Consider the following 27,758-nt stretch of genomic DNA (forward strand, 5'->3'; position numbering starts at 1 on the left):
GAACACTTAGCACTCATTGAATCTAAGTGATGCTCACACTTATCTACTACTTATCTCTTACTTATCTATACAATATTGTTGCTGTATCTTTCGATTTGATAGTGACAAATAAAGAAAAATCTTAGTACAAATACTATGACGGTGACGACCAAATAATTTAACGACACATGAATAAGTAAATCAATCCTTTTAGTTTTGTCCACAGCATGCACCCTCCATACGATCCAATAGCTCAATAACACCTGCTGTACGATTTACATCAATTTGGTTGACACTTCACCTACGACATGCGTGGAACTTCCTTCTGCAATTTAACCGGACAGTTTCATTTATTTGGAATGACGATCAAATTGCTGAAGCCCATCTTGTTTAACTGATTATGTCTCTTGTGTTCAATTTCCTGTAATGCCTCGTGTTGTTATGAAATAAATCCTCTGCAACCAAGTCTTGAAGTTCCCAATTTAATGGTTGTAACTAGAGCTAATCAGTGTGATCTGAATCGTATTGCTAAAGAAAGCAAGAGAAGAATTTGGATGGTGGTATTTCCATAACTGTGACCAGTTATATGAGCAATTTGTTTTTCTAAAGATCCCTGTTTTAATAACTCTCTCACACGCACAAATCATGTCTTCTTAATTGATGTTGTCCAAATACTTGTATCGGTAAGATCAGATAAATCCATTAACTGTCATCAATTGAGGCACTGAGATTAGGACCGCCCGAACAATTCCACGCAAGAATAGGTGACCAATGTTTCACTTGGCAGTAGAAGTTAAGATAAATTCAGGTAAACGCTTCAGATGTCATGAATTTGGGCAATTGGCTAATGACTGCCCCAATAATTCCACGGATGAACACGTAACAGATTTTTCACTGGGGAATGACGTAATTACACCAAGCATTTGCAGCTGTCGCAGGAAATGTCGCATTATCATCTCAAATAACTCCACAAGCCCTTGTCGAGAATACAATTGCGAACAGGTATCAGGCCATCCATCAATCAACTTATGTTTGAATTATGTAAATTTCATTTATTTTTGTTTCTTTTTCACTGCAACTTCCTGTCTATTAGATTGTTGCCCAGTGTCCATGCATGGTGATGTAGTTCAAAACCAGAAGCTGTAGATTAGTCTTCAGAAAACAAAAGAAATAACCAGGATCAGAGCAAATTCAGCAGCAACTATTGTCAAATTATAAATGGATCTGCCATTTTATTCTCTTTATAATTTTGCAAGGTACAGTCTTCTTGGGCGTCAATTTGTTGTAGGAGTCTGGAAATAGCTTTTCTTGAGCAGATGAACCATGATCATTTCTCCCTCTTGAAAGACCTTTTCTCTCCGATGCAGATCAGCTCTCTTCTTATATTATTCATTCATGGATTGCATTTTAAGCCTAACTTGCAGATATATATTTTGGATTTATTCTAAAAATTCCACAGCTTCTTGACTGTTGTGTGGGCTAATTGGCAAATGAATCATGTGCACAGCTCCGTTAGGGTTCGCTCCATATAGAACTTGAAATGTACACTTACTTGCAGATATACTAGAGCTCGAATTATAGGCAAAATTCTGTTCGAGGAATAACTAAAACCCACTTTTGAGATTGTTCTCAACTAAACACCTTAATAGGTTGCCCAGGCTCCTATTCACTACCTCTATTTGACCATCCGTTTGGGGATGATATGCTGAACTGCATTGCAATCTGCTATTCAATTTTTTCCACATAATTGACTTAGGAATCTGGTGTCCCTATCACTAGTTATGGTTTTTAGAACACCATGTAACCACACAATTTCTCTAAAGAACAAATGGGCCACATGACTTGCATCATTTGTCTTTTTACAATGTATGAAATGGGCAATTTTAGGAAAATGGTGCACCACTACAAACACTGAACCATTACCTCTTTGGGTTTGTGCAAGAACCAAGAAATAATCCATAGAGATATCAGTCCATGGTTCTCTTGGCACTGGTCAAGGCATCTAGAGACCTGTATTTTGATGTCTACCTTTCGTTTCTTGCCACACCTTACAAGCAGCAACAGTCTGTCTACATCTCTCTTCATACCAGGCCAAAAGAAATTCTGACTTATTAATCCAAAAGTTTGATCTCTTCCAATGTGATCTCCCAATCCATTTGAGTGCATCTCTCTCTTTAGTTGTTCTCTCCTAGATCCAAAGGGATTGCAAAGTTGATTCTCTTAAAACAAAAAGCCATCAAGCAGTAAGTAGTCTTCAAATATATGGTTTTGACTTCTGAGAATTGCAAAGATGTGATCAAAATTTGGATAATTTGTATATTCAACCAAACCGTGAATCAAAACAATTAATAAATGATGTCTTCTGCAAAAGACATCAGCCACTACATTAGTTTTACCACTTTTGTACTGTACAAAAAGAATTTAAGCCTTCAAGAATGAAGCCCGTGTTTGTGGGACAGCTTACCCTGTGAATTTGTATAATTCAAAGCTTGGTTGTTAGTAATTAAAGGGAACTCTGTACATAGAAGGTAGTGTCTCCGATATTTTGATGCTTGTACCAGTACATAGAATTCCTTTGTCATAACTACCAATGGCACTCCATTGGACCTGATGTCAACCCCAGGCAAATAAGAAACAAAGATCGGGCTTGGAAGAAAAGGAGAAATGGCTTGTCCTGGTATGCTCGCTGGGGCAGCAGGGTGGGGAGTATACTATAATTGGATAGGCTCTAACTGGGTAGAACTGATCTGAGAGAGCTTGGTGGTATCAAAATGCAAGACTGGAAACTGAGCTTGGTGGTATCCACAATTCCCCCTCCCGCCTGCTTTGTTTAGCTTCATTTAACTTCTCATTTTAAAAGGCCATAAGCTTTTCATGTTGGCTCAACACTCCCAAATAGCTACTTGCAAATCAACACACTCCACTATAGAAGGTTTCTCAAAGTAGTAAATACCAAAGCAAGAATCAGAACTTTCATAAGCGTCTTTTTGGGCTGTCCAAAGCTCACATTAGCTATTCTTGCTCAAGTGAAATCCTATCCTTCAGTGCAATTAGTTACTGGTGCACTGATGCCCGCTTAGATTCTTCATGAATCGCTTACAGAAAGTTACCAACCTGTGAAAGCTCTCAACCTTGTTGATACTTTGAGGAGTGGGCCACTCAAGAATAGCCTTGAGTTTTCTGGGTCCATGCTCAATTCAACATCCAACACTTCTCTTGATTTTATCAATCTCTTGCTACTATGCCTAGTTTAGGTTTGAAAGAAAAATATAAAAATAACTGGAAAATCATGCTATTAGATAATGAAAGATAATTTAACCAAGAATCAAGGGTGCAAAGTTAGTAGTAGTTGGAGGGAAAATGAAGTAAATAAATTTTTATTTTTAAAAATGTTTTAGATTATTTATTTAAGCCCTTTTAGCCACTAGCAAATAATACACTATGGCTCCCACCAACATTCAAAACTTATCTTGATTTTATCAATTTGTTGCTACTATGCCTAGTTTAGGTTTCAATAGAAAATATAAAAATAACCAAAAAGTCATGCTATTATATATTGAAAGATAGTTTATCTCATGTTTGAACCAAGAAAGTCTTTCTTGTGATGAAAACATGAGTGACAATATGAACTCGCAATCACATGTTAGTATGCAATGGGTATGCCCAAGAGGTGATGAGTGAAACAAATCATTCAAGTCAATAAGATAATCAAGCTCCATTATCAATAGCCTCATGTTATGGTTGTGTGTGTGTGTGTGTGTGAGAGAGAGAGAGAGAGAGAGAGGATGCATACATCCTCCACATATGGAGAATTAAAGTCTAATTGTAGAGTGTATTCCTCCCGCTATGTCTAATGACACAAAAATGTATTTGTTCGAGCATATCTTGATGGAGGAACTTAATATTGTGAATTTTGAAATGCAAAAAGGTTAAGGTAAAGTTTTGAAGCATATCTTTTAGCTTCATTTAACTTCTCATTTAAAAGGCCACAGGCTTTCCATATTGGCTCAGCACTTCCAAATAGCTACTTGCGAAGCAACACACTCCACTATAAAAAGTTTCTCAAAATATCAAAGCAAGAATAGGAACTTCCATAACCATCTTTTTGAGCTGTCCAAAGCTCACATTAGCTATTCTTGCACAAGTGAAATTCTATCCTTTAGTGCAACAAGTTGCTGGTGCACTAATGCTCGTTTAGATTCTTAATGAATCGCTTGTACAAAGTCACCAATCCATGAAAGATCATAACCTTGGTGATACTTTGAAGAGTGGGCTACTTTGAACAGTGGTCCACTCAAGAATAGCCTTGAGTTTTCTAGGTCCATGCTCACTTCATCTGGTCAAATAACATTTCCCAAAAGTACCAACTTATCCTTGCAATTTGCTCTTTTTAAGGTTGATAAACAATCTTTCTGCTCTAAGTATGTTGAACATTTTATTCAAATGTTATAAATGCTCCATATTTTTACTAAAAATCAAGATATCATAAAATTTTAAATAATTCCAGTATGTAATTTTAATTACCTGGTTCATTGTCTGTGTGAAGATAGCTGGAGTACTGTATAATTTGAATGGCATCACCACCCACACATACAAATCCTTTTGCATTTTTAAGGCAATCTTCCCTCATCTCTTTCACAAATATGAATCTGATGGAAACCACTTCTGATTTCAATTTTGGAGAAGACTTTAGCAACTGACAAACAATTGAATAAGTCATCCCTTCCGGGTATGGGATATCTTTACTTCACAGTGATCTTAATGGCTTTAGAATCCATTTTTAACCTCCATTTACTCCCCTTATTGGGAGAGAGTAGAGCAAGTGTGACGCACGCACTCATGCTTTCTCTTATGAATCCTTTTTTAGATTCAGAAATTCCTCATTTCCTCATTTTCAAGTGGAGGCAACCCATGAACAGCATGATTCAGAAGTTTTGGCACCTGGAATAATATTAATTTGATGGGTTATGCCTCTGGACAGAGGCAAACCATCTGGCAGGTCTGATGATTTCAAATCAAAATATTGTTGTCACAAGTTTTGCACCTTCAACGGAATTGTTTACTGATCTGAATTCTTATTTTCTAGAGGTACAATAGATAACAAGTACCTCACTTTGATTCTCTAAAACATTCTTTATAGCCTTCTCAGTACTCTGGTCAAACACAGATCTTTTATTTCGGTCTTCTCTCCTCCTCTAAATCATTCCAATACGTGAAGTTTACTCTCTTGCTAAATCTCATAGGCGTTTTCTCTGTCGTGGTGAATTACATCTTTGACATCTAACCCAGGTCTAGCCAATAATAGGTGACAAGCATCCATTGGTACTACATCACACAACACTCTTTTATAAGGACCCAACTTTGGAGTTACCCAGACAAGATTGGTCCACAAGCGCACTATGGATTTTTTTTAACCAAATTGTTTTGTAAGGATTTGGTTTTGGAATATATATTATCTATGATTTCTGTACAGTTTAGTACTTACTAGGGTATCAGTGGGTTCTCCATTCACAATTACTTTGCACGCCTTATCTTTACACTTGCATTGCATTCGAAACACTCTATTCCTCCTCCAGTTAGCTATGGAGGCTTCTTTGCCACAAGCAATCAAAGTTCTTTTCAACATTAGGTTCTCACGTATTTCTGCTTCATCTTCTTCTCTCAAGAATCTTCTCCTTTTTCTTGGATCACCAATGCACTGTTGTGGTTTTGAGGGAAATCTATAGCTTTGTAGACCTCACTACAAATGCAACATTTCAAAGGTTTCCATGTTAGAAAGTGAAGTCCACCAAGATAACTGAGAGGGGGAGGGGGAGGGGGAGGGGGTGCGAATCAATTATCCAATCATTAAAACATTTATCAACCTTTATTAATCCTTAACCACATGAACAACATAACCAACAACCATAAGAAGATAGACATACACAATAACACTAGATATGTTAACTAGGGAAACCCTTGATTAGAGGGAAAACCCCGATGGGGATGGTACCCACAAAATGATGTACTAATATAAAAGTCCCTTGTAAGAGGATGGACTCTATTAGGAGCCAATGAAATACATTCAGTACATATCAGTCCCTGTTAGGAGACTTTGAATCCCTATTAAGAGATTTCAACCCTGTTAGGAGTTGTAGAAGGCATTTGGACCCACTGTCCAAATAGCTTCAGGAGCAAGACCGCCAAACTCATTGTCTAACTGATCTCTGTATTATTCCTTGTAGAATAATAGAAATGAATAATCTCGAACTCCTCTGTCCTCTTGACCAAATCAATCCTCTTCTAATCTCAAAACTAGATCACCAACTTCACATCCAAATAATCCCTTGGATCGCTTACTCGCATTTACCAAATACTTTGCATATCACTTAAAATCACACTTCATCACAACGAAAATAACTTACCTTTATACCATATCCTCAAAATAATTCCTTGAGTTGGCCTTGAGGCTTTCCCAATTAATTATAATAGGACCTCGTTAAGATATTACAATCACACAACACTGTTGGCTCACAGTAGATACAACTTCTTACACATATGACTTTCGACCTTGCGCACTTGCTGACGTCATCATCAGGTTGTCTTCTGTCACTATCTAACTTTGCTTATCACAAGTCTATCCCTGTTGAGAGATATAATCCAAACATCAAAAATCACTTCTCGGGTGCTCTGTCTGCTCACTGTCTTTTGTAATTCTTGAATAACTTCTGCATGTTTTTGAGTCTCAACTCTTTATACGCACACTTGTCCACATCATCTGGACACAATGTAGAATATGTTCTCAACTGCGCATGTCTTGATCATCAATATGCAATCCGTACGACCTTGTTCTCTATTTGCTACTTTGCCAGTCTTCACAAAAACAATACTATGTTGACATCAATGACAAACACAGTCATGAATGCAACATGTCAATCATGCTATCCATCTATCCAATGCATAGGATACTCCCCTAAAGGAATATCATCAACATTCATGCTAACATTCCATCCTCCAGATTTTTCCCACTTCCTTGGAATTGTGGCTTCACATCATCTTTTGGCTTTTCTCCATTAGCTATTCTAGAGAAACTTCCTCTACCTCTACTTGAACTGTTGCCACCTCTTTTGTTTGCCACTTTGTTCATCATATTCGATTTTTCTTTTGCCACGACATGCGCAAAGGTGCGCAAAGGCATGCATTTGGAAACATGAAGAGATTTGTTTTGAGAATTTGAAGAGACCTTCTATTGTGAATTAAAGAGTCTCTCAAACTTTATATATTTGTTTGATTGCTTTGTGTATAAACACATCAAGAAAAAGAATTGTACTTCAACATTTTATGATCAATAAAAGTTATGCTTTGGTCATGTTGTTGGGTTTTTCCCTTCAAGTGGAAGGGTTTTCCCAAGATAATCTTGTGTCTCTTGTATCTATTTTGTTCTTCCTTATTGTTGTTTATCTTTATAGCCTGGGAAACTCTTAACATGGTATCAGAGCCTAGTTTGATATCAACAATATAGGAGTGTGAGAGATATATATTAGAAAGCTTGATTACTTGTGATATTTCTATAATGTGCTTTTCAGAGATTGTTTGAGTTCAAGCTTTTCGCGGTTATTGTCTTCCATTCTTACTGTGTTCGAAGAATTTTATTTGAGAAAACTTTGATTGAGAATAGACTTTGGAGTAAATATTTCATTTGCTTGGACGATTAATTAAAGTTTGGATAGGGAATTCCTCTTAATGAGCAGACAAGTACTGGAAGCAAAACAATGGATGTTGGGCATAATATTGTAGGGACTTTGAGTGCTTGGCATTAGAGATTAAACTTCATTGGCTGTTCAAACATTTATCAAGAGTCCTAAAATTGGCATTAGTTGATAGTGACGGCATATGACATTGATTTCACATCTCGTACTTTGGCCAGGGTTGTGGCAGCATTATTAAGCAGTTCAATGTCTCATGACACTTCTTCCCACTTATGCATAGGTTGCTGAATCAGAAGGTTAAGGAAATCAGTCTCTAGGTGGCACCACAATTATTCAGCACTGGGGATTTATGTAGTTTACAGCTTGGGATATTTGCATCATGCAAACTAGCTATGTATGCCACTGGCCCGGACATGGATATGCCTGGTGTTTACATTTTCTCTTGCTCAGATATTCAGTAGAACGTAGGGTGCAAGTATGAACTCAATATGTGCTCTACCATCTAGAGTCTTCATATTTTATCAAGGTGAAATGACACAACTTTCCATTACAATCATTCATGAAGGGTCATCAGGGATCTAGCTTGGTGTCTTATATGTGCTTTGTAGTGTTGGTTGTTAAATTGTAGTCTTTATTCTTGTAACATGAAAGGTGTTGCATCTTCCTTTCTTATTTGTCACTACTCAATTGTCTTTTATTACAAGTTTATGAGTCATAGGGCTATATCTACAATAATTGCTCTTTGTCAGCAGATTTATTTATTATTGGTTATTATAATGTACAAAGTATGTGATGATGATTGGGCATCATGGTTCCTTCTTATCTGAGGTGGCTCGTGTATGAATGCAACTGGCCTCCTGGTCGTTGGTGGTTTACAATAATGAAACCGTTTGTCCCTTCTTATTCTTTGGGAAAAGACTTTTCTTTCTTATCAGTTCGAAATATAGTCTTTGATAGAGTATCAGTTGTTCATTACTATTCTAAAAAGATAAACAGAGATCTTAGCAAATGAAGCTCAGAATTTTATGATAAGTTGGGAGTTAGGATTTGAACACCGTACTAACAAAGTCTAGGACTTTACTCCATGAGGAGAAAATTTGGTGATGTGTGGTTCGGTTTCTACGGTTGGAGGTTGGGATGTGAATTAAGCAATGAGAATGGTGCTTGCAACCTTCTCCGTTGCATGTGATTTCTCCTTTAATTGAATTTTTTTTTTTGTTGAGAATGTAGCACACTCTGTTCTCAAGTCGAAATTTGGCAAGCAACAAACTTTTTAGAGTTCCCGATGGAGCGTCTTTCATCATTGACGATTTGTGGCTGACTATCATGAAGCCTATAGAGAAGGCTATGGTCCTTCATCTCATCAAGTCTGGATATTTAATGAAGTTGATAAATCCTTTCTAGTAGAATTTCTGGAGAGGTTTAGCAAGCTAATCACCTTCTTTCATTGTGAGCCCACGTGTTATGTAGTTAGAAATCATTTGTTATGGGTTGCTTAAAAGTTAATGTCCCATCTTCAGCTAGAGACTATGTGCAATATGGGCATGTTATATATATATATATATATATATATATAGTGTTGCCAAGGTCTTTATACCCTGAAATTTTTGTTTATAATTTTATGATGAGTAATTTTATATCTATCTTGGTTACAGGGCGCAACATAAGCTTTTTGAAGGAGAATGTTTCTTCAAAGGGAGATGTTTTAACTTCAGACGGAGGGTTCAACTGCTATCTTCTTGTGATAATCAATGTTATTTCTGTTGAGAGGGAGTCTTTACCCCCATCATTCTCATACATGTTAATTTTTTGTGACAAGTTAGACATTGTAGAAATTGAGACTCTTGTCCCAAACGAGTCTCCGCTGTGATTTTCCTCCTTGTTGATTATGGATTCTTATTCATGCGAAATCATTAAAGTTGTAAGGACTGTTGAAACTATAGCCCATAAATCAAAGATAATAACCAGCAAATAGAAAGAGAAAAACTGAAACAAAGAACACCAGAAATATCTTGGGAAAACCCTTCAAGAATGAAGGGAAAAACCCAACCACACAACAAAATATATCTTTATTGATAATAAAAGTTCAAGTGTACAATATCGTTTGCTTGACGCCAATATATAACAATAGAATAGACTCTTCACATTATAACCGAAGGTCTCTTGAGATTCTCATAATTCCTAATAAATTAATTATGACTCTTCAAATATTCATGCCTCAATGCATGTGAATGACACATGTCATTTACATTTAATATTACAAATTAAACTTAAGTGTCCTTTTCAGCTGAAGATGACAATAACAAAAATAACGTCCATATTTCCACAGATAAAGATCTCTCTTGCAGCTATCATCTTCAACACTCCCTCTTAGCCAGAGAGAGATCTTTAGCTGAACAATCATACAAGACTACAATCAAAATGTCAATGGCAAAAACTGATCACATATATCCTATAAGATTCTTTAAAAAAAAATTGCGACCATTACTCATATTCATGGAATCACTCGACTTAAAAAACCTATAACAAATACCCATATTGATGGAATCACTCAACATGAAAACCTGTAACAAATAGTCATATTCATGGAATCACTCAACATGGAAATCTGTAACAAATACTCATTTATGGAATCACTCAACATGAAAAGCTGTAATACTCATTGATGGAATCACTCAACATGAAAAGATTTGCAAGACTCATAGCTAAGCCTTTATTCACGAACTCTCTCAACATGAATTGTCATGAAATCTCTCAACATGACATCCAACTCCCATCACGGAATCTCTCAACGTGATGACATCATGGACTCTCTCAATATGATGTTCACTATCGCATAGTGAAAGAGTTATCATAGCTGATCTTACAATCTTTATTTATTCACACAAGAATAGAAATAGGAAAAATAAAAGAAAGACTAGTTCCATTTAAGTCTCAAATTTTACAAAAACTCAAGCATCATGATCATAAATGAGAATGAAGAGGATTTCATTAGTACTCCCTCTTAATTATGAAGCCTCCCTCTATAGCTCAGCATCTCCCTCTAAAGCTATAACATTTCCCTCTGAATGCAATGAAACCTTATCTTATTTCTTCATCTTGGAATCAAATATCTCACAAAATCAATAGAGATCCATGCTCTACATTATTTCCAGTGATGTAAGAAAAATGAAAAATACACGCACTGGACTCATTCAATTTTGTCTCTTTACCATAATGTTGCAGCTTCCTTTCCTTTCTTTACAGATGTGGTAAGACAACATTTCCAGAGCAATATTGATGATAAAACTTTATGAATCTCATATAGTATGACAAACCTTTTATTTTAAGAATGATATTCCACAGTCTCAACTAAATATCATATATATTCTAGAGTTAGAATAATAACTTAGATTCATTATCAATCTCAAAATAAAATACTTATCTCGATTGTGATATGAATTCAACATGAAATGATTCATTTATTTAGAATCTACTGTAGCTGGTATTGAAAGTTCTCAGGTATTCTTTGTAGTTAGTAATGATCTTGGAAATTATCATTTTTCCTCGTAGCTAACTCCATACTGCAAGACAAAAATGATATTGTATCTTTAAACAATCGTCAATATCCATCTGAAGTTCAACTGCGACTGTCACTGTGATGGAGGAGGGCTTGGTTCTCAGACTTGAATCAATACGTCAGTTTAGAAGCAATAATCTTGCACACTGAAGACTCAGAATGACTCTAAAACACGGCATCACATAAGAAAAAAATGATGCAAATAAGATGGCTTAACTCTTGTCGAAGAAGGAAAATAATAGTCCCAATGCTTAATCATCCCCATAAGAAGTTGTTATTACCCAAGGGAAAGTAGTGGTACATTAATAATTAAACGCATAACAAAAGATGAAATAAAAGAAGTGTCGACTCACACCAACACATCAAAGTAAAACGTAAGTCAAGACAATCAACGCACGACCAAAATAGCATGGATGGAGACCAAGAATCTTTTTAAAAAAAAATTCAATAGAAGCGAATAAAGTTATCAAAAGCTTTGGGATCGGCTTTAACTATGAGATTCGATACTTCAATATCATCACTCCATATATTTCAATTGACGCTTATGGATAGCACAGGGTTTTGATAATAATGAAATATTGACAGACCAAGGAACTGTTTTCTTGAGCAGTACTTCGGCAGATGGGCCTGTGTACGGTCGAAGCCTGTATTGAAACGTAGGCAGTTGTGGTGGCTGAACATCTTTTGCGGGTACTTCTCCGGTGTGAGACAAACGTTAGCAACTTTGCCTCACCAGGGATCGAACCTCAGGCGCCTTGGCATTTTCGAAATACAGAAGGATGGCAACAAGAAATAATGGAAATTAAGTCCACTCCAGAGAAATAGAAATATTATGTTTCCGAATTTTCTTGCAAGGAATACGCTAAAGAAAGAGAAAAGTTTGTTTTACCTTTTTGGTTAGCAATTTGCATGCACAAAATTTTAATAAACAACAGTTACAAGATATACAAAACTCCATCGTGCATGCAGAAACATGGCATCCAATAAAGTACACGATTATAAGGAGGATACTCCGAATTCCATCTTTAATGTTAAGACAAAGGAAAACAAAAGTTTGACACAACAACACCCTTCCATTGTGGATGGCAAAACATATCCCTAAAGCCAAGATTAGAAACGCTTAGAGTGCTAAATCAAAAGATATGATAACAATATTGCTTGTCGAGAAGAAATATTAAACACGATATAAATAAAATATGACACTATGAGAGTATCAACTGCAAAATTTTACAACATGCAAGATCTTCTCATACGGAGATCAATATAATACTCATGATACAAATAAGAAATAAAATGCAACCTAAAAAAAATCGAAGACTCCATTAATGTGATGCAAGATAGGAAGATGATGCTTGATTTCACTACGGTACCAAAATGGCAACATCTACATTATCATAAGATCTGGAAACTGACCAAGAAATATTACTAAAAAATAATAACAAGCAAGGCTACTGCAACAAGTTCAAAACCAAAATCTCAAGGCTTCATAAAACAATGGTACAATGAACTGACAACTCTGAGATTGAACAGATCATTCTTTTCAACTGTAAATAATCTGAAAACACAAATTAGAAGATATAAAAGAAAATTTTCTTTGGTGTTGTTATCAAAACTAGGCTCTAATACCATGTTGAAACTATAGCCTAGAAATCAAAGATAACAACCAGCAAATAGAAAGAGAAAAACTGAAACAAAGAACACCAGAAATATCCTGAGAAAACCCTTCGAGAATGAAGGGAAAAACCCAGCCACACAACAAAACATATCTTTATTGATAATAAAAGTTCAAGTGTACAATATCCTTTGCTTGACACCAATATATAACAATAGAAGAGACTCTTCACATTATAACCGAAGGTCTCTTGAGATTCTCATAACTCCTAATAAATTAATTATGACTCTTCAAATATTCATGCTTCAATGCATGTGAATGACACATGTCATTTACATTTAATATTACAAATTAAACTTAAGTGTCCTTTTCAGCTGAAGATGACAGTAACGAAAATAACGTCCATATTTCCACATATAAAGATCTCTATCGCAGCTATCATCTTCAACAAGGACAACTATGATAACTCTTTCACTTATGAGGTAAATCATAGTGAACATCATGTAGAGAGAGTCCATGATGTCATCACATTGAGAGATTCCGTGATGGGAGTTGAATGTCATGTTGAGAGATTCCATGACAGCATCACGTTGAGAGAGTTTGTAAGTTGGCTATGAGCCTTGCGAGCTTGTCATGTTGAGAGATTCCATGACAACATCACGCTGAGGGAGTCTATAATGTAAGAGCTTTGCAAATTTGTCATGTTGAAAGATTCCATAACAACATCTCATTGAGAGAGTTCGTGATGAAAGTTGGTTGTGATTCTTGCAGTTTTCCATGTTGAGTGATTCTACGAATTATGTTATGCTGAGATAACATGTTTTTTTATGAGAGTCTATGTAATTAGAATTTATTATTGACATTTTTGGTTGCATCTATGTGTGTTTGCTATGCTAAAGAGCTCTCGCTTGCTAAGAGGGAGTGTTGAAGATTGTAGCTGTAGTAGAGATGTTTATCTCGGATTTTTAGAAATATGGTCGTTATAATTGTTATTGTCACCTTGCAATAGTTTATTAAAACTTGGAAAGAGGGCTCGATCATGGTGAGAAATCAACGCATGGAGGTTTCAAAGGAGGTGATTGCTGAGGCTACGGGATTGGAGCTTGAGGGTCTCAATTTTTACAGGGAGCAGAAATTATTAGACAGAGCTGTTGATGAGTTTTTGGATTTAGAGCTTGAGAAGAGCCGTCTGGTTAAAATCGGTAAGTCTTACATCAACCCGGCCTCAGTCTGTCGTCCCTGGCGGTTCATTCTGTTTGTTATTATGGAGTATTTAACTTTGGACGAGAGATTTACAAAATGTTATGGTTATCACTTCATGCTGGCCAACCACTTTAGGCACAATGTCAAAATTAATTTCCCTTTCTATTTGAAACAGTCCCATAGTATCTTTGTTCAAGCTTTACAAAAAGACCCAAATGGCGAACATGTCTGCCATGAGGGTCTCATGGTGCTTATTATGAATGTTTTAAAGTCTAAAAGAATTGTGAGGAATAGAGGCTGCATTAAGGATGCAGATTATGAAACGGAAGGGAGCTTGTAGGAGAAGGGTTATGACTCCGAAATCCAGGATGAAGCTAAAGGAGGTGAGGTTAATATGAACAAGGGCATTGGGAATAGATCTAAGAAGAAAAGAAGAGCGGCGGGACACTTTGATTCTGAGAAGGAGAGTGATTTTGTGGAGGATTTGGTGAGGGATTATAAGAAGAAATCAGAGATTAAAGGTAAGAGGGTTAAGGAAAGTTCGGGGGTGAGGGCTTCTTCCCCTTCAGATGATGAGACCCTTGCCCGATGACTGGAGAAGAAAAGATATCCTTCAAGACACCTTGAGAAGGATTTAGGAGATAAAGGGGAGTCGGGTGATGAGGATTCTCAGGAGCAGGGGATACATGAGGATTATGATGACAAGTATGAAGGTACTCCTAGGTTTGTGAAAGGGCTGCATGGTAACTCGGGAGCTATTCTGAAAGAAATTGGGATTATGAAAAGTCAAATGCAGACACTTGGCAAGGACATGCAAGGCTTAAGGAAGGAAGTTGTGCATGCCAGTAGAATTGCACGTGGTGAGCGTACTCTCAACCAACATATTGACAGGCTAATGGAGGTGGTTGGGAGTGCTGAAGATGTCAAAAACTTAATGCAGAAGATCACGCAATTGGAGGCCAAGAATAGGGCTATTGACAGAGACTTCAATGCGAACCAAGGCAAGGTCACCATGATGGAAGCCAAGATGAGTAACCTTGAGAAACTGATAAAACAAATGGCTGACAATGTGTGTACTTTGCTGAAGAAACTGGAAATGGACAAAGGCCAGGATTCCCCTCAGACGGTTGATAGCCAAGGTCCCAACAAATGCACTAGGGCTCACTCAAAGAAGATTGAAGAGACGGGCAAGAAGGATGAGGTGAAGGCAGTGGCGGAAAACATGCAGATCAGGCACTGGACCTGATCAAGGCTACTTAGTTGGTTCTTTACTGTCTTTTCTGCTGTCTTTTTGCTGTTTTTGTGTTGTCTCTTTGCTGTTTCTTTCAGCAGTTCTTTCTGTGACCTCTTTTGTGTTCTTTTTGGAGGTCTGTCTCATGTTTGCTTCTATTTACTCTATCTTTTTCTAGAATGACTTGATGTAAAAAGGTTTCGGGTCTTTAAAATCTGTTTTTATTTAATCAAAACTGTTATGGTCACCTTCAGCTGAAGAGGACATTTGTGATAATAATTGTTATATTAATTGAGATAATCTTAAATGTAGTGACAATTTGTCATACGTCATGAGGCATGCATTTGGAAATATGAAGAGACTTGTTTTGAGAATTTGGAGAGACCTTCAGTTGTGAATTGAAGAGTCTCTCAAACTCTATATATTTGTATGATTACCAAGAAAAATCATTGTACTGGAACAATTTATGATCAATAAAAGTGAAATTTTGGTTGTGTGGCTAAGTTTTTCCCTTTAAGTGGGAGTGTTTTCCCGGGATAATCTTGTGTGTCTCTTGTATCTATTTTGTTCTTCCTTATTGTTGTTTATCTTTATAGCCTGGTCAAATCTTAACACATCATGCTACAGTTTGGATGCTGCAACTTTGAACCTTTGTGGATCAGTTTCTTGAATCCCTTCCATTTCATATTTTTAAAACTAATTCTTGGATCCAATCTAAGAACACTTCTGGATTAAGCTCAGCTTTTAAACCATGGACCTCAGCCTTAACTTTACTGTCGTGTTTGGTAAAGACCTCAATAAGTTTTTTCATGGGATTAATGGTCACCTCTTGACCCACTTGGTCTTTTGGGTCTTCCTCATAATCTGCATACGATAATCTGGCCTCAAGGGCCAGCAACCTCCTGAGCATTTATTTCATCCACTACATTGTCTCACCCGCTGGCATTCCTTCGACCTCGTCTGCCAGTATCATGCCCACACCACGACAACAAATGCTTGCACTATTCTTTTGAAATCTAGACCAAACCCAAACAAACAGCAAAGGAAAAGTGATTGATCTGAGCTCACATTGATATAAAGGTTGGTGTATACATATTGGTTTCTAGAAGGTACATACATGTATGATATTATGTATTGTTGAGAAGTCAGTTCACTAAGGTAGTGACCTCACATGATTATTGCAGAGATTTGTTATTAGCTATAGTTAAGAAGCAATTTCATAAAGACAGCAATCTCATGTTAACAATAGAAATTTGTTAAGAAGCAAAGGACAGTGTGGAGAGGCACCACTCTTAAAAGGGGCTATGATTGCAGGAAGGGACCCTTCCTTACTGTTCAAAGATTGTAAAAAGGAGAACTCCATTTGAAGAAAGGCGCCAGGGAAGATTGAACAAGAGGAAGGAATTCAGAGCAGATTATCTCTATCATAAGAGCATGCATTCTCATTCAGCAATTTGGGAAATATGGTAAATATTGTGCTATGCATTGTGTTAGTATATTTAATAAATATATTTTGTATAAGCAATAATATGAAATGCTATTCCTTACTTTACTTATTTCTCCACAAGAGATCATGTGGAGGTGAGTAAAGAAATACAAAAATGGATAGCAGATATGGCATTCCCCTCTAAGTAGGCCACCCCATGATGGATAAATGACATCCTGCCACATGTGGGCCAAGGGGGTACTGTATCCCACCCCTGGGCTTAGAGAAGAGGGATATTCTGGGCACCCTCTTGTGGTTCCTCTCTAACCTCAGCAATGGTTGATTGTTGGAATTGAATTAAGAGAAATCACATTCATAGGTTATGCTTGAATTTTGAAAATGAACTATAGATATTAATTGTTAAAGTGATAACTCTACCTATATTTATTGGTTAAGTGATAACTCTAACTATAGTAGATTTCTTGCTTATCTTGAACTTTGGATTTTAGGTCAAAATTTAGAGCAATACCAAAAGGGGACATTTCAACCCTAGATTGCACAGGCTCACCTTTTTGCCTTGGAAGTGTTTACTGACATAAAAAATGGTGTAGCTCAAAACTTTAAGCTATAGATTTGTCTGCAGAAAATAAAAAAGCAATAAACAGGAACAGAAGAAACAAGAGAGAACTCAGCTACAACGAATTTTAGATTGTAATAATTGGGGGGGGGCGTGTGAATCAATTATCCAATCATTAAAACATTTATCATCCTTAACCATGTGAACAACATAACCAGCAACCACAAGAAGATACACATACACAATAACACCAGATATGTTACCTAGGGAAACCCTTGATCAGAGAGAAAACCCCGGTGGGGATGGTACCCAAGAAATGATGTACTAATGTAAAAGTCCCTTGTAAGAGGATGAACTCTGTTAGGAGCCAATAAAATACATTCAGTACATATCAGTCCCTGTTAGGAGACTTTGAATCCCTTTTAGGAGATTCCAACCTTGTTAGGAGTTGTAGAAGTCAGATGGACCCACTGTCCAAATAGCTTCATGAGAAAGACCACCGAACTCACTGTCTAACTAATCTCTGTATTATTCCTTGTAGAATAATAGAAATGAATAATCTGGAACTCCTCTGTCCTCTTGACCAGAACCAATCCTCTTCTGATCTCAAAACTAGAGCACCAACTTCACATCCAAATAATCCCTTGGATTGCTTACTCGCATTTACCAAATACTTTGCATATCATTTAAAATCACACTTCATCACAACAAAAATAACCTACCTTTGTACCATATCCTCAAAATAATTCCTTGAGTCAGCCTTGAGGTTTTCCCAATTAATTATAATAAGACCTCGTTAAGGTATTACAATTATACAACACTGTTGGCTCACAGTAGATACAACTTCTTACACGTGTGACCTCTGACCTAGTGCACTTGCTGACATCATCATTAGGTTGTCTTTTGTCACTGTGTAACTTTGCTTATCACAAGTCTATCCCTACTAAGAGATGCAATCCAAACATCAGAAATCACTTCTCGGGTGCTCTGTCTGCTCACTGTCTTTTGTAATTCTTGAATAACTTCCGCATGTTTTCGAGTCTCGACTCTCTATATGCACACTTGTCCACATCATCTGAACACAATGTAGAATATGTTCTCAATTGCGCATGTCCTGATCATCAATATGCAAACTGTACGACCTTGTTCTCTGTTTGCTACTCTGCCAGTCTTCACAAAAACTATACTATGTTGACATCAATGACAAGCACAGTCATGAATGCAACATGTCAATCATGCTAGCCATCTATCCAATGCATAGGATATTCTCCTAAAGGAATATCATCAACATTCATGCTAACATTCCGTCCTCCAGATAATTGTTGTTCCCACTTCCTTGGAATTGTGGCTTCACATCATCTTTTGGGTTTTCTCCATTAGCTATTTTAGAGAGCTTCCTCTATCTCTACTTGAACTGTTGCCACCTCTTTTGTTTGCCACTTTGTTCATCATATTCGATTTACCTTCTGCTTTCAAGGCTAATTGACAAGCCTCATCCATGGCACTAACTTCAAGTAAGGCTTATTCATTTTGGAGTTACAATTAAAACCCATTAATGTATCAAGCTGCTGCATGCTCATCATCTTCTCCCAAATTAGTCCTGATTTGTAACCTCAAAATTATCATAAGCTGATGTGGTCAACTATCTTTGCTTTAGATTTTGAGGGCGTGAACTTAGCTCACAAATGCTTTAACATCTTGGGTTAAATAATTAAATTTTGATTCTCTTTTTTCCCTGTCTTTTCCTAGTATTTTGGAGATTCTCCCACCACAGGGTGGCATAATGTTGAAGATTGTAGCTGCATGGAGGTCTTTATCTCTGATTTTTAGAAATATGGTCATTTTAACTATTATGGTCACCTTCAGCTGAAGAGGACATTTGTGATAATAATTGTGTTATTAATTGAATAATATTAAATGTAGTGACATGCATCATACGGCATGCGCAGAGGCATGCATTTGGAAACATGACAAGACTTGTTTTGAGAATTTGAAGAGACCTTCTATTGTAAATTAATGAGTCTCTCAAACTTTATAGATTTGCATGATTGCTTTGTGAATAAACACATCAAGAAAAAGCATTGAACTTGAACATTTTATCATCAATAAAAGTGATACTTTGGTCGTGTTGTTGGGTTTTTCCCTTCAAGTGGAAGGGTTTTCCCAAGATAATCTTGTGTCTCTTGTATCTATTTTGTTCTTCCTTATTGTTGTTTATCTTTATAGCCCGGGAAACTCTTAACATGGTATCAGAGCCTAGTTTGATATCAACAGTATAGGAGTGCGAGAGATATATATTAGAAAGCTTGATTACCTGTGATATTTCTGTAATGTGTTTTTCAGAGATTTTTTGAGTTCAAGCACGCGGTTATTGTCTTCCATTCTTACTGTGTTCGAAGAATTTTATTTGAGAAAATTTTGATTGAGAATAGACTTTGGAGTAAATATTTCATTTGCTTGGACGATTTATTAAAGTTTGGATAGGGAATTCCTCTTAATGAGCAGACAAGTACTAGAAGCAAAACAATGGATGTTGGGCAAAATATTGTAGGTACTCTGAGTGCTTGGCATTAGAGATTAAACTTCATTGGCTATTCAATTATTTATCGGGAGTCCTAAAATTGGCATTAGCTAACAGTGACGGCATATGACATTGATTTCACATCTCGTAGTTTGGCCGGGGTTGTGGCAGCATTATCAAGCAGTTCAATGTCTCACAACACTTCTTCCCACTTATGCATAGATTGCTGAATCAGAAGGTTAAGGAAATCAGTCTCTAGGTGGGACCACGATTATTCAGCGTTGGGGATTCACGCAGTTTACAGCTTGGGATATTTGTATCATGCAAACTGGCTATGTGTGCCACTGGCCCGGACATGGATATGCCTGGTGTTTACATTTTCTCTTGCTTGTTGATATTCGGTAGAGCGTAGGGTGCAAGTCTGAACTCAATATGTGCTCTACCATCTAGAGTCTTCATATTTTATCAAGGTGAAACGACACAACTTTCCATTACAATCATTCATGAAGGGTCATCAGGTATCTAGCTTGGTGTCTTATATGTGCTTTCTAGTGTCGGTTGATAAATTGTAGTCTTTATTCTTGTAACATGAAAGGTGTTGCATCTTTCTTTCTTATTTGTCACTACTCAGTTGTATTTAATTACAAGTTTATGAGTCATAGGGCTGTATCTACAATAATTGCTCTCTGTCAGCGGCTTTACTCATTATTGGTTATTATAATGTACAAAGTATGTGATGATGATTGGGCATCATGGTTCCTTCTTATCTGAGGTGGCTCGTGTATGAATACAACTGGCCTCTTGGTCGTCGGTGGTTTACAATAATGAAACCATTTGTCCCTTTTTATTCTTTGGGAAAAGACTTTTCTTTCTTATTGGTTGGAAATATATAGTCTTTGATAGAGTATCAGTGGTTCATTACTATTCTGAAAAGATTGACGAGATCTTAGCAAATGAAGGTCAGAATTTTATGATAAGTTGGGAGTTAGGATTTGAACACTGTACCAACAAAGTCTAGGACTTTACTCCATGAGGAGAAAATTTGGTGATGTGTGGTTCGGTTTCTACGGTTGGAGGTTGGGATGTGAATTAAGCAATGAGAATGGTGTTTGCAACCCTCTCCATTGCACATGATTTCTCCTTTAGCTGAAATTTGTTTTTTTGTTGAGAATGTAGCACACTCTGTTCTCAAGTGGAAATTTGGTAAGCAACAAACTTTTTAGAGTTCCTGACGGAGCGTCTTTCATCATTGATGATTTGTGGCTGATTATCATGAAGCTTGTAGAGAAGGCTATGGTCCTTCATCTCATCAAATCTGGATATCTAATGAAGTTGATAAATCCTTTCAAGCAGAATTTCTGGAGAGGTTTAGCAAGCTAATTACCTTCTTTTGTTGTGAGCCCACATGTGTTATTTAGTTAGAAATCATTTGTTATGGGTTGCTTAAAAGTTAATGTCTAATCTTCAGCTAGAGACCATGTGCAATACGGGCATGTTATATATATATATAGTGTTGTCAAGGTCTTTATACCCTGAAATTTTTGTTTATAATTTTATGATGAGTTATTTTATATCTCTCTTGGTTACAGGGCGCTACATAAGCTTTTTGAATGAGGATGTTTCTTCAAAGGGAGACGTTTTAACTTCAGACGGAGGGTTCAACTGCTATCTTCTTGTGATAATCAATGCTATTTCTGTTGAGAGGGAGCCTTTATCCCCATCATTCTTAGACATGTTAATTTTTTGTGAGAAGTTAGGCATTGTAGAAATTGAGACTCTTGTCCCAAACGAGTCTCAGCTGTGATTTTCCTCCTTGTTGATTATGGATTCTTATTCATGCGAAATTATTAAAGTTGTGAGGACAACTATGATAACTCTTTCACTTATGAGGTAAATCATATTGATCATCATATAGAGAGTCCATGATGTCATCACATTGAGAGATTTTGTGATGGGAGTTGAATGTCATGTTGAGAGATTCCATGACAGCATCACATTGAGAGAGTTTGTGAGTAAGTTGGCTATGAGCCTTGTAGGCTTGTCATGTTGTGAGATTCCATGACAACATCACGCTGAGGGAGTCTATAATGTAAGAGCTTTGCAAATTTTTCATGTTGAAAGATCCATGACAACATCTCATTGAGAGAGTCCGTGATGAAAGTTGGTTGTGATTCTTGCAGTTTTTCATGTTGAGTTATTCCATGAATTATGTTATGTTGAGATAACATGTTTTTTTATGAGAATCTATGTAATTAGAGTTTATCATTGACATTTTTGGTTGCAGCTATGTGTGTCTGCTATGCTAAAGAGCTCTCTTACTAAGAGGGAGTGTTGAAGATTGTAGCTGCGGTAGAGATGTTTTTCTCTGATTTTTAGAAATATGGTCATTATAACTGTTATGGTCACCTTCAGCTGAAGTGGACATTTGTGATAATAATTGTTATATTAATTGAGATAATCTTAAATGTAGCGACAATTTGTCATACATCATTCTTAGAGGTATGCATTTGAAAATATGAAGAGACTTGTTTCTTGTATGATTACCAATAAAAAGCATTGTACTTGAACAATTTATGATCAATAAAAGTGATATTTTTGTTGTGTGGCTAAGTATTTCTCTTTAAGTGGGAGGGTTTTCCCAGGATAATCTTGTGTGTCTCTTGTATCTATTTTGTTCTTTCTTATTGTTGTTTATCTTTATAGCCTAGTCAAATCTTAACACATGACACTACAGTTTGGATGCTGCAACTTTGATCCTTTGTGGATCAGTTTCTTGAATCCCTTCCATTTCATTTTTTTAAAACTAATTCTTGGATCCACTCTAAGAACACTTCTGGATTAAGCTCAGCTTTTAAACCATGGACCTCAGCCTTAACCTTACTGTCATGTTTGGTAAAGACCTCAATAAGTCTTTTAATGGGATAAATGGTCACCTCTTGACCCACTTGGTCTTTTGAGTCTTCCTCATAATCTGCATACAATAATCTGGCCTCAAGGGCCTGCAACCTACTGAGCACTTCATCCACTACATTGTCTCACCTGCTGGCATCCCTTCGACCTTGTCTGCCACTATCATGCCCACACCATGACAACAAATGCTTGCACTATTCTTCTGAAATCTAAACCAAACCCAAACAAACAGCAAAGGGAAAGTGATTGATCTGAGCTCACATTGATGTAAAGTTTGGTGTATATATATTGGTTTCTAGAAGGTACATACATATATGATATTATTTATTGTTGAGAAGTCAGTTCATTAAGGTAGTGACCTCACATGATTATTGCAGAGACTTGTTATTAGCTATAGTTAAGAAGCGATTTCATAAAGGCAGCAATCTCATGTTAACGATAGAAATTTGTTAAGAAGCAAAGGACAGTGTGGAGAGGCACCACTCTTAAAAGGGGCTATGATTGCAGGAAGGGACCCTTCCATACTAATCAAATATTGTAAAAAGGAGAACTCCATTTGAAGAAAGGCGTCAGGGAAGATTGAACGAGAGGAAGGAATTCAGAGCAGATTATCTCTATCATAAGAACATGCATTCTCATTCAGCAATTTGGGGAATATGGTAAATATTGTGGTATGCATTGTGTTAGTATATTTAATAAATATATTTTATATAAGCAATAATATGAAATGCTATTCCTTACTTGTTTCTCCACAAGAGATTGTGTGGAGGTGAGTAAAGAAATACAAAAATGGATAGCAGATATGGCATTCCCTCTAAGTAGGCCATCCCATGATGGATGGATGACATCCTGCCACATGTGGGCCAAGGGGGTACTGTATCCCACCCCTGGGCTTAGAGAAGAGGGATGTTCTGGGCACCCTCTTGCGGTTCCTCTCTAACCTCAACAATGGTTGATTGTTGGAATTGAATTAAGAGAAATCACAATCATAGGTTATGCTTGAATTTTGAAAATGAACTATAGATATTAATTGTTAAAGTGATAACTCTACCTATATTTATTGGTTAAGTGATAACTCTAACTATAGTAGATTTCTTGCTTATCTTGAACTTCGGATTTTAGGGCAAAATTTAGAGCAATACCAAAAGGGGACATTTCAACCCCAGATTGCACAGGCTCACCTTTTTGCCTTGGAAGTGTTGTCTGACAGAAAAAATGGTGCAGCTCAAAACTTTAAGCTATAGATTTGTCTGCAGAAAATAAAAAAGCAATAAACAGGAACAGAAGAAACAAAAGAAAACTCAGCTACAATGAATTTTAGATTGTAAATGGGTATGTTATAATATTTCCTCATCCCAAACAGGAAATACATCTCAGAAAAATAAACCACATCAGAGACACAGTATGTACCTCTTTATTTTCATTTTTTTCTCTAATATCCTGTCCCTTTCCCTAAATCCAGACCACAAACTTGAATAAAAAGTTCCCCCCCCCGCCACCAGAAATAGCACCCAGCCATTTTAGCAACCATCTACCAGACAACCACGCCTGATCTAAAACTGATCAAAACAATAATTAGGGGATTCAAAAAGAAGCAGACAGAGTCACAAAACTGAAACAGAAGGCAAAATACAGAAAGTCCAAATAAGCTAATTCCTTAACTTTGTAGTCGGACTTGGAACATAGAAAAGGAAAATAATGGAAGGTGCATGGGCCAATAGTAAGGAGCTTATTCTCATTTCTATAGATAACTAAAATTAAATAAATAAATTCTGATTAATACATAATGTGCAGTGTATGTCTTTTGAATGGTGTGATGAACTCAAACCCTCCGCCTCACAAACTCCTAACAGGGTGGTGGACTGCCCCAGTAATTCCACACAAGAACATGTACCACATGATTCGCTTGGTATTGCTATGGGCTGCCCCAATGATTCCACCCAAGAGGTACTGCATGTCTCAGATGGCAATGGAAATTCAGATAAATGCTTCAAGTGTCAACAATTAGGGCACTTCGCTGAAGACTGCCCCTATAATTCCACTCAAGAACAAGTACTGCGATTTTCACTTAGCGAAGATGTTATTCCACCAAAAATGTGCCACTGTGGTAGAGAATGTCAGATTTTTATCTCAAAAACCCCTGCAAATCCTGGCCGAAAGTTCTACAGGTGTAATCAGGTATCAGCCCGCCTCTGAACAAAACATTGTTTCTCTTTTATGTAATTTTGATTTGTTTTTGTTTATTTAACATACTGTGTGTTAGACTTTTGTCCATGCATGGTTTAGTAGAAATATGTTTATTCTTGATTTTATAAAATTACTATATTAAAATACATAGAATACTGATTTGAATTATTGTGCAGTGTAATCTTTTCGAATGGTGCGATGCCTTCAAAGCCTCTGCCTCACAAAATGCTAACCCTAACTCTCATGTACAATGTCCTTACCCTAAGCTTAGCTCCCCTTCAAATAACCCTAACCGTAGCCCTAAATGTCCCACACTAAACCCCAGCATTAACACTCATGAAGAGCTAGCACCAAATCTTTCACTTAGAGATAAAAGTTCAGATAAATGCTTCAAATGTCAGCAACTAGGGCATTGGGCTAATGCCTGCCCCAATAATTCCGTGCAAACAAAGGTGCCACATCTTTCACTTGGCAATGATGTTATTCCACCAAAAATGTGTCGCTGTCTTAGAGAATGTTGCATTTTAATCTCAAATACCTCTGCGAATCCGGGCCGAAAGTTCTACAGGTGTTATCAGGTATCAACCCATCTCTGGACAAAACATTGTCGTTCTTTTATGTAATTTTGATTTTTTTGTTTGGTTTTACTTTAATGTACTGTATGTTCGTCCATGCATGGTTTAGCAGAAATATGTTTATTTTCATTTTATAAAATTACCATAGTTAAATGCATAGAATGCTGATTTGAATTATTGTGCAGTGCAATTTTTTCGAATGGTGTGATGCCTATAAAGCTTCTTCCTCACAAAACCCTAATCCTAACTCCCAGTCACAAAATCCTCATGCTGAGCTTAGCTCCCCTTCAACTAACCCTAACCATAGCCCTAACTGTCCTACAGTAAACCCCAGCACTAACACTCATGAAGAACTGAAACCACATGTTTCACTTGGCAATAGAAGTTCAGATAAATGCTTCAAATGTCAAAAACTAGGGCACTGGGCTGAGGACTGCCCCAGTAATTCCACTAAAAAACGAGCACCACATTTTTCCCCTGGCAATGATGTTATTCGACCAAGAATGTGCCAGTGTCATCAAGAATGTCACATTTTCACCTCAAATACCTCTAGAAACCCTGGCCGCAAGTTCTACAGGTGTAATCAGGTATCAGCCCACCTCTGGACAAAACATTGTTGCTCTTTTATGTAATTTTCATTTGTCTTTGTTTATTTTTTACTGTAACATACTGTAGACTATTGTCTATGCATGGTTTAATAGAAAAATGTTTATTCCTGCATTTAAATACATTGAATGCTGATTCAAACTTGTTTTGCAGTGCAATTTTTTCGAATGGTGTGATGACTTCGAAGCCTTTGCCTCACAAAACCCTAACCCTAGCTCTCAGTCGCAAAACCCTAACTGTAGCCTTACCTCTCCTTCAATAACGCTAACCATAGCCCTAACTCTCCCAAGTGAAACCCCAACACTATCACTCATGAAGAATTTGGATCGGAGCAACAATTTACATCTCTTGGCTGTAGTGGGAGGATTGGGTGGAGTTTCAAGTCATCAATCCTGTGCAGATGTGAAGCAGGGGCTTGCCTGGTCTAACTGACTGAACTGATGGAAATAAGGGCGAGCAGAATTCTACGTGTCTAATCAAGAAGGTATTGGAATTTTAATTTTCTGATTTTCCTCTTGAAGTTTCAGTTTTGGTTTAAACGCCTTAAATTACTGTGTTCTTTTGTGGGGGCATTGCCGGGGGGCAGGATCTCGTAGGTTTTTCATATGGTGTGATAAACTGAACTCAGCTGCTTCCTACTTGAATAATTCTGTAAGGTCTGAGCTAGAGGTATGTGTGAGATAAATGGCCCCTAGCAAGATTTTATCAAGACATGTTTTTTGAAGAGCCATGTTAATGGACATGATATTTTCACAGCTGCATACTTCTGTTTATAATTGTGTATAAGTTTTTCGCATTATTAATTTGGATTAGGGAAAAAAATCTTCTCTCTTGTTTATAAACAAGAACGTAACCAGAATTCAAATCCCCTTCCCTGCTGTTAGATTGTACATAATTGTAACGTACACATACAGCTAAGTAGTTGTTAAACAAGAAATGAGTGTGTTCGAGTATAAACAGTTTTTAGAATCTTAAGATTGTAGGCAAGGTTACCTGTTGCTGATGTTCAGATTTAACCATTTTGGTGGAGTCTGAAACAATATGTTGCTCAGAAAGTCTGCTATATATGTAAATATGATATTTGAAGTTACTGCAGAATCAATCAAATGGCTGAACATGAGAACAATTCGAGGTTGGAGAAGAGTTCTATTGCTTGATTATGTATAGTTATTAAACTTGATGATGGATTAAAAATTTTATAATTATTGCAAGTTTCTGTATAGTTATGAAGAAATGAAAAGTTGAATTTTGTGTTTTTCAACAGCTTTATTTAAAATTGATTGGTTTTATCATATTTATTGTTATCGCACTGCAATATTTATGGATTTAATGAAGCCATTCTGATAATTATGGAATTTAAGGAGCTAAAATTCCATAAAAATGGTTCAATTCTATTAACCCAAAACACCCTTCATATTAGACATTGTTCAATGTCTCTGAACATATGTTTCAGGTAATGTTTCTCACTACATGTGGCCATACTAGATCTACTCTCTAATAGTAAAACGAAAAAAATATGAATTAAGCCGTTGAAAAGTAGGGCTGATGCTTTAAAGAGAATGTAATGTACCATTTACTCTAGCTTGAGGATTAAGCTTCATAAAACAAAATAAATTTAGTCATGTGGGATTTAAGTTGGGCTATAGGAGAAAAAATACTATACGTTCAATCTTAGGGTTATATT

General features: G+C 36.7%; 1 protein-coding gene across 3 annotated transcripts; it reads left to right on the forward strand.

The window, feature by feature from the left end:
• The first annotated feature begins 252 nt into the window (after window positions 1-252).
• On the forward strand, window positions 253-27,335 carry LOC149540916 (uncharacterized). Of its 3 annotated transcripts, none has more exons than XR_016356454.1 (6): window positions 253-981; window positions 24,501-24,884; window positions 25,070-25,471; window positions 25,654-26,055; window positions 26,228-26,558; window positions 26,661-27,335. XR_016356454.1 is itself a non-coding variant. In XM_089801984.1 (6 exons), the coding sequence occupies exons 2-6, from the start codon at window positions 23,363-23,365 to the stop codon at window positions 26,504-26,506; spliced, it is 1,470 nt and encodes a 489-aa protein (XP_089658110.1). In that variant the 5' UTR covers window positions 960-981; window positions 23,214-23,362; the 3' UTR covers window positions 26,507-27,335. The 3 variants fall into 3 exon arrangements, 2 of the variants coding, with proteins under 2 accessions (XP_089658109.1, XP_089658110.1); XM_089801984.1 differs by adding an exon at window positions 23,214-23,365 and having other exon boundaries at window positions 960-981; window positions 26,228-27,335; XM_089801983.1 differs by having other exon boundaries at window positions 293-981; window positions 26,228-27,335.
• Window positions 27,336-27,758: the final 423 nt, after the last annotated feature.

The sequence above is a fragment of the Cupressus sempervirens genome, chromosome 9 (assembly GCF_028749045.1).
Source record: "Cupressus sempervirens isolate cs-2001-9-10 chromosome 9, ASM2874904v1, whole genome shotgun sequence".
NCBI classification, from domain to species: Eukaryota; Viridiplantae; Streptophyta; class Pinopsida; order Cupressales; family Cupressaceae; genus Cupressus; species Cupressus sempervirens.

Bases quoted from the DNA above. Each gene is read 5' to 3' on its own strand.
- LOC149540916 (XM_089801983.1), top strand. From the start codon at position 751: ATGTTTCACTTGGCAGTAGAAGTTAAGATAAATTCAGGTAAACGCTTC. The intron at 24,885-25,069 runs GTATCAGCCCGC...ATTATTGTGCAG, and splicing joins AGTTCTACAGGTGTAATCAG to TGTAATCTTTTCGAATGGTG. The intron at 26,056-26,227 runs GTATCAGCCCAC...CTTGTTTTGCAG, and splicing joins AGTTCTACAGGTGTAATCAG to TGCAATTTTTTCGAATGGTG.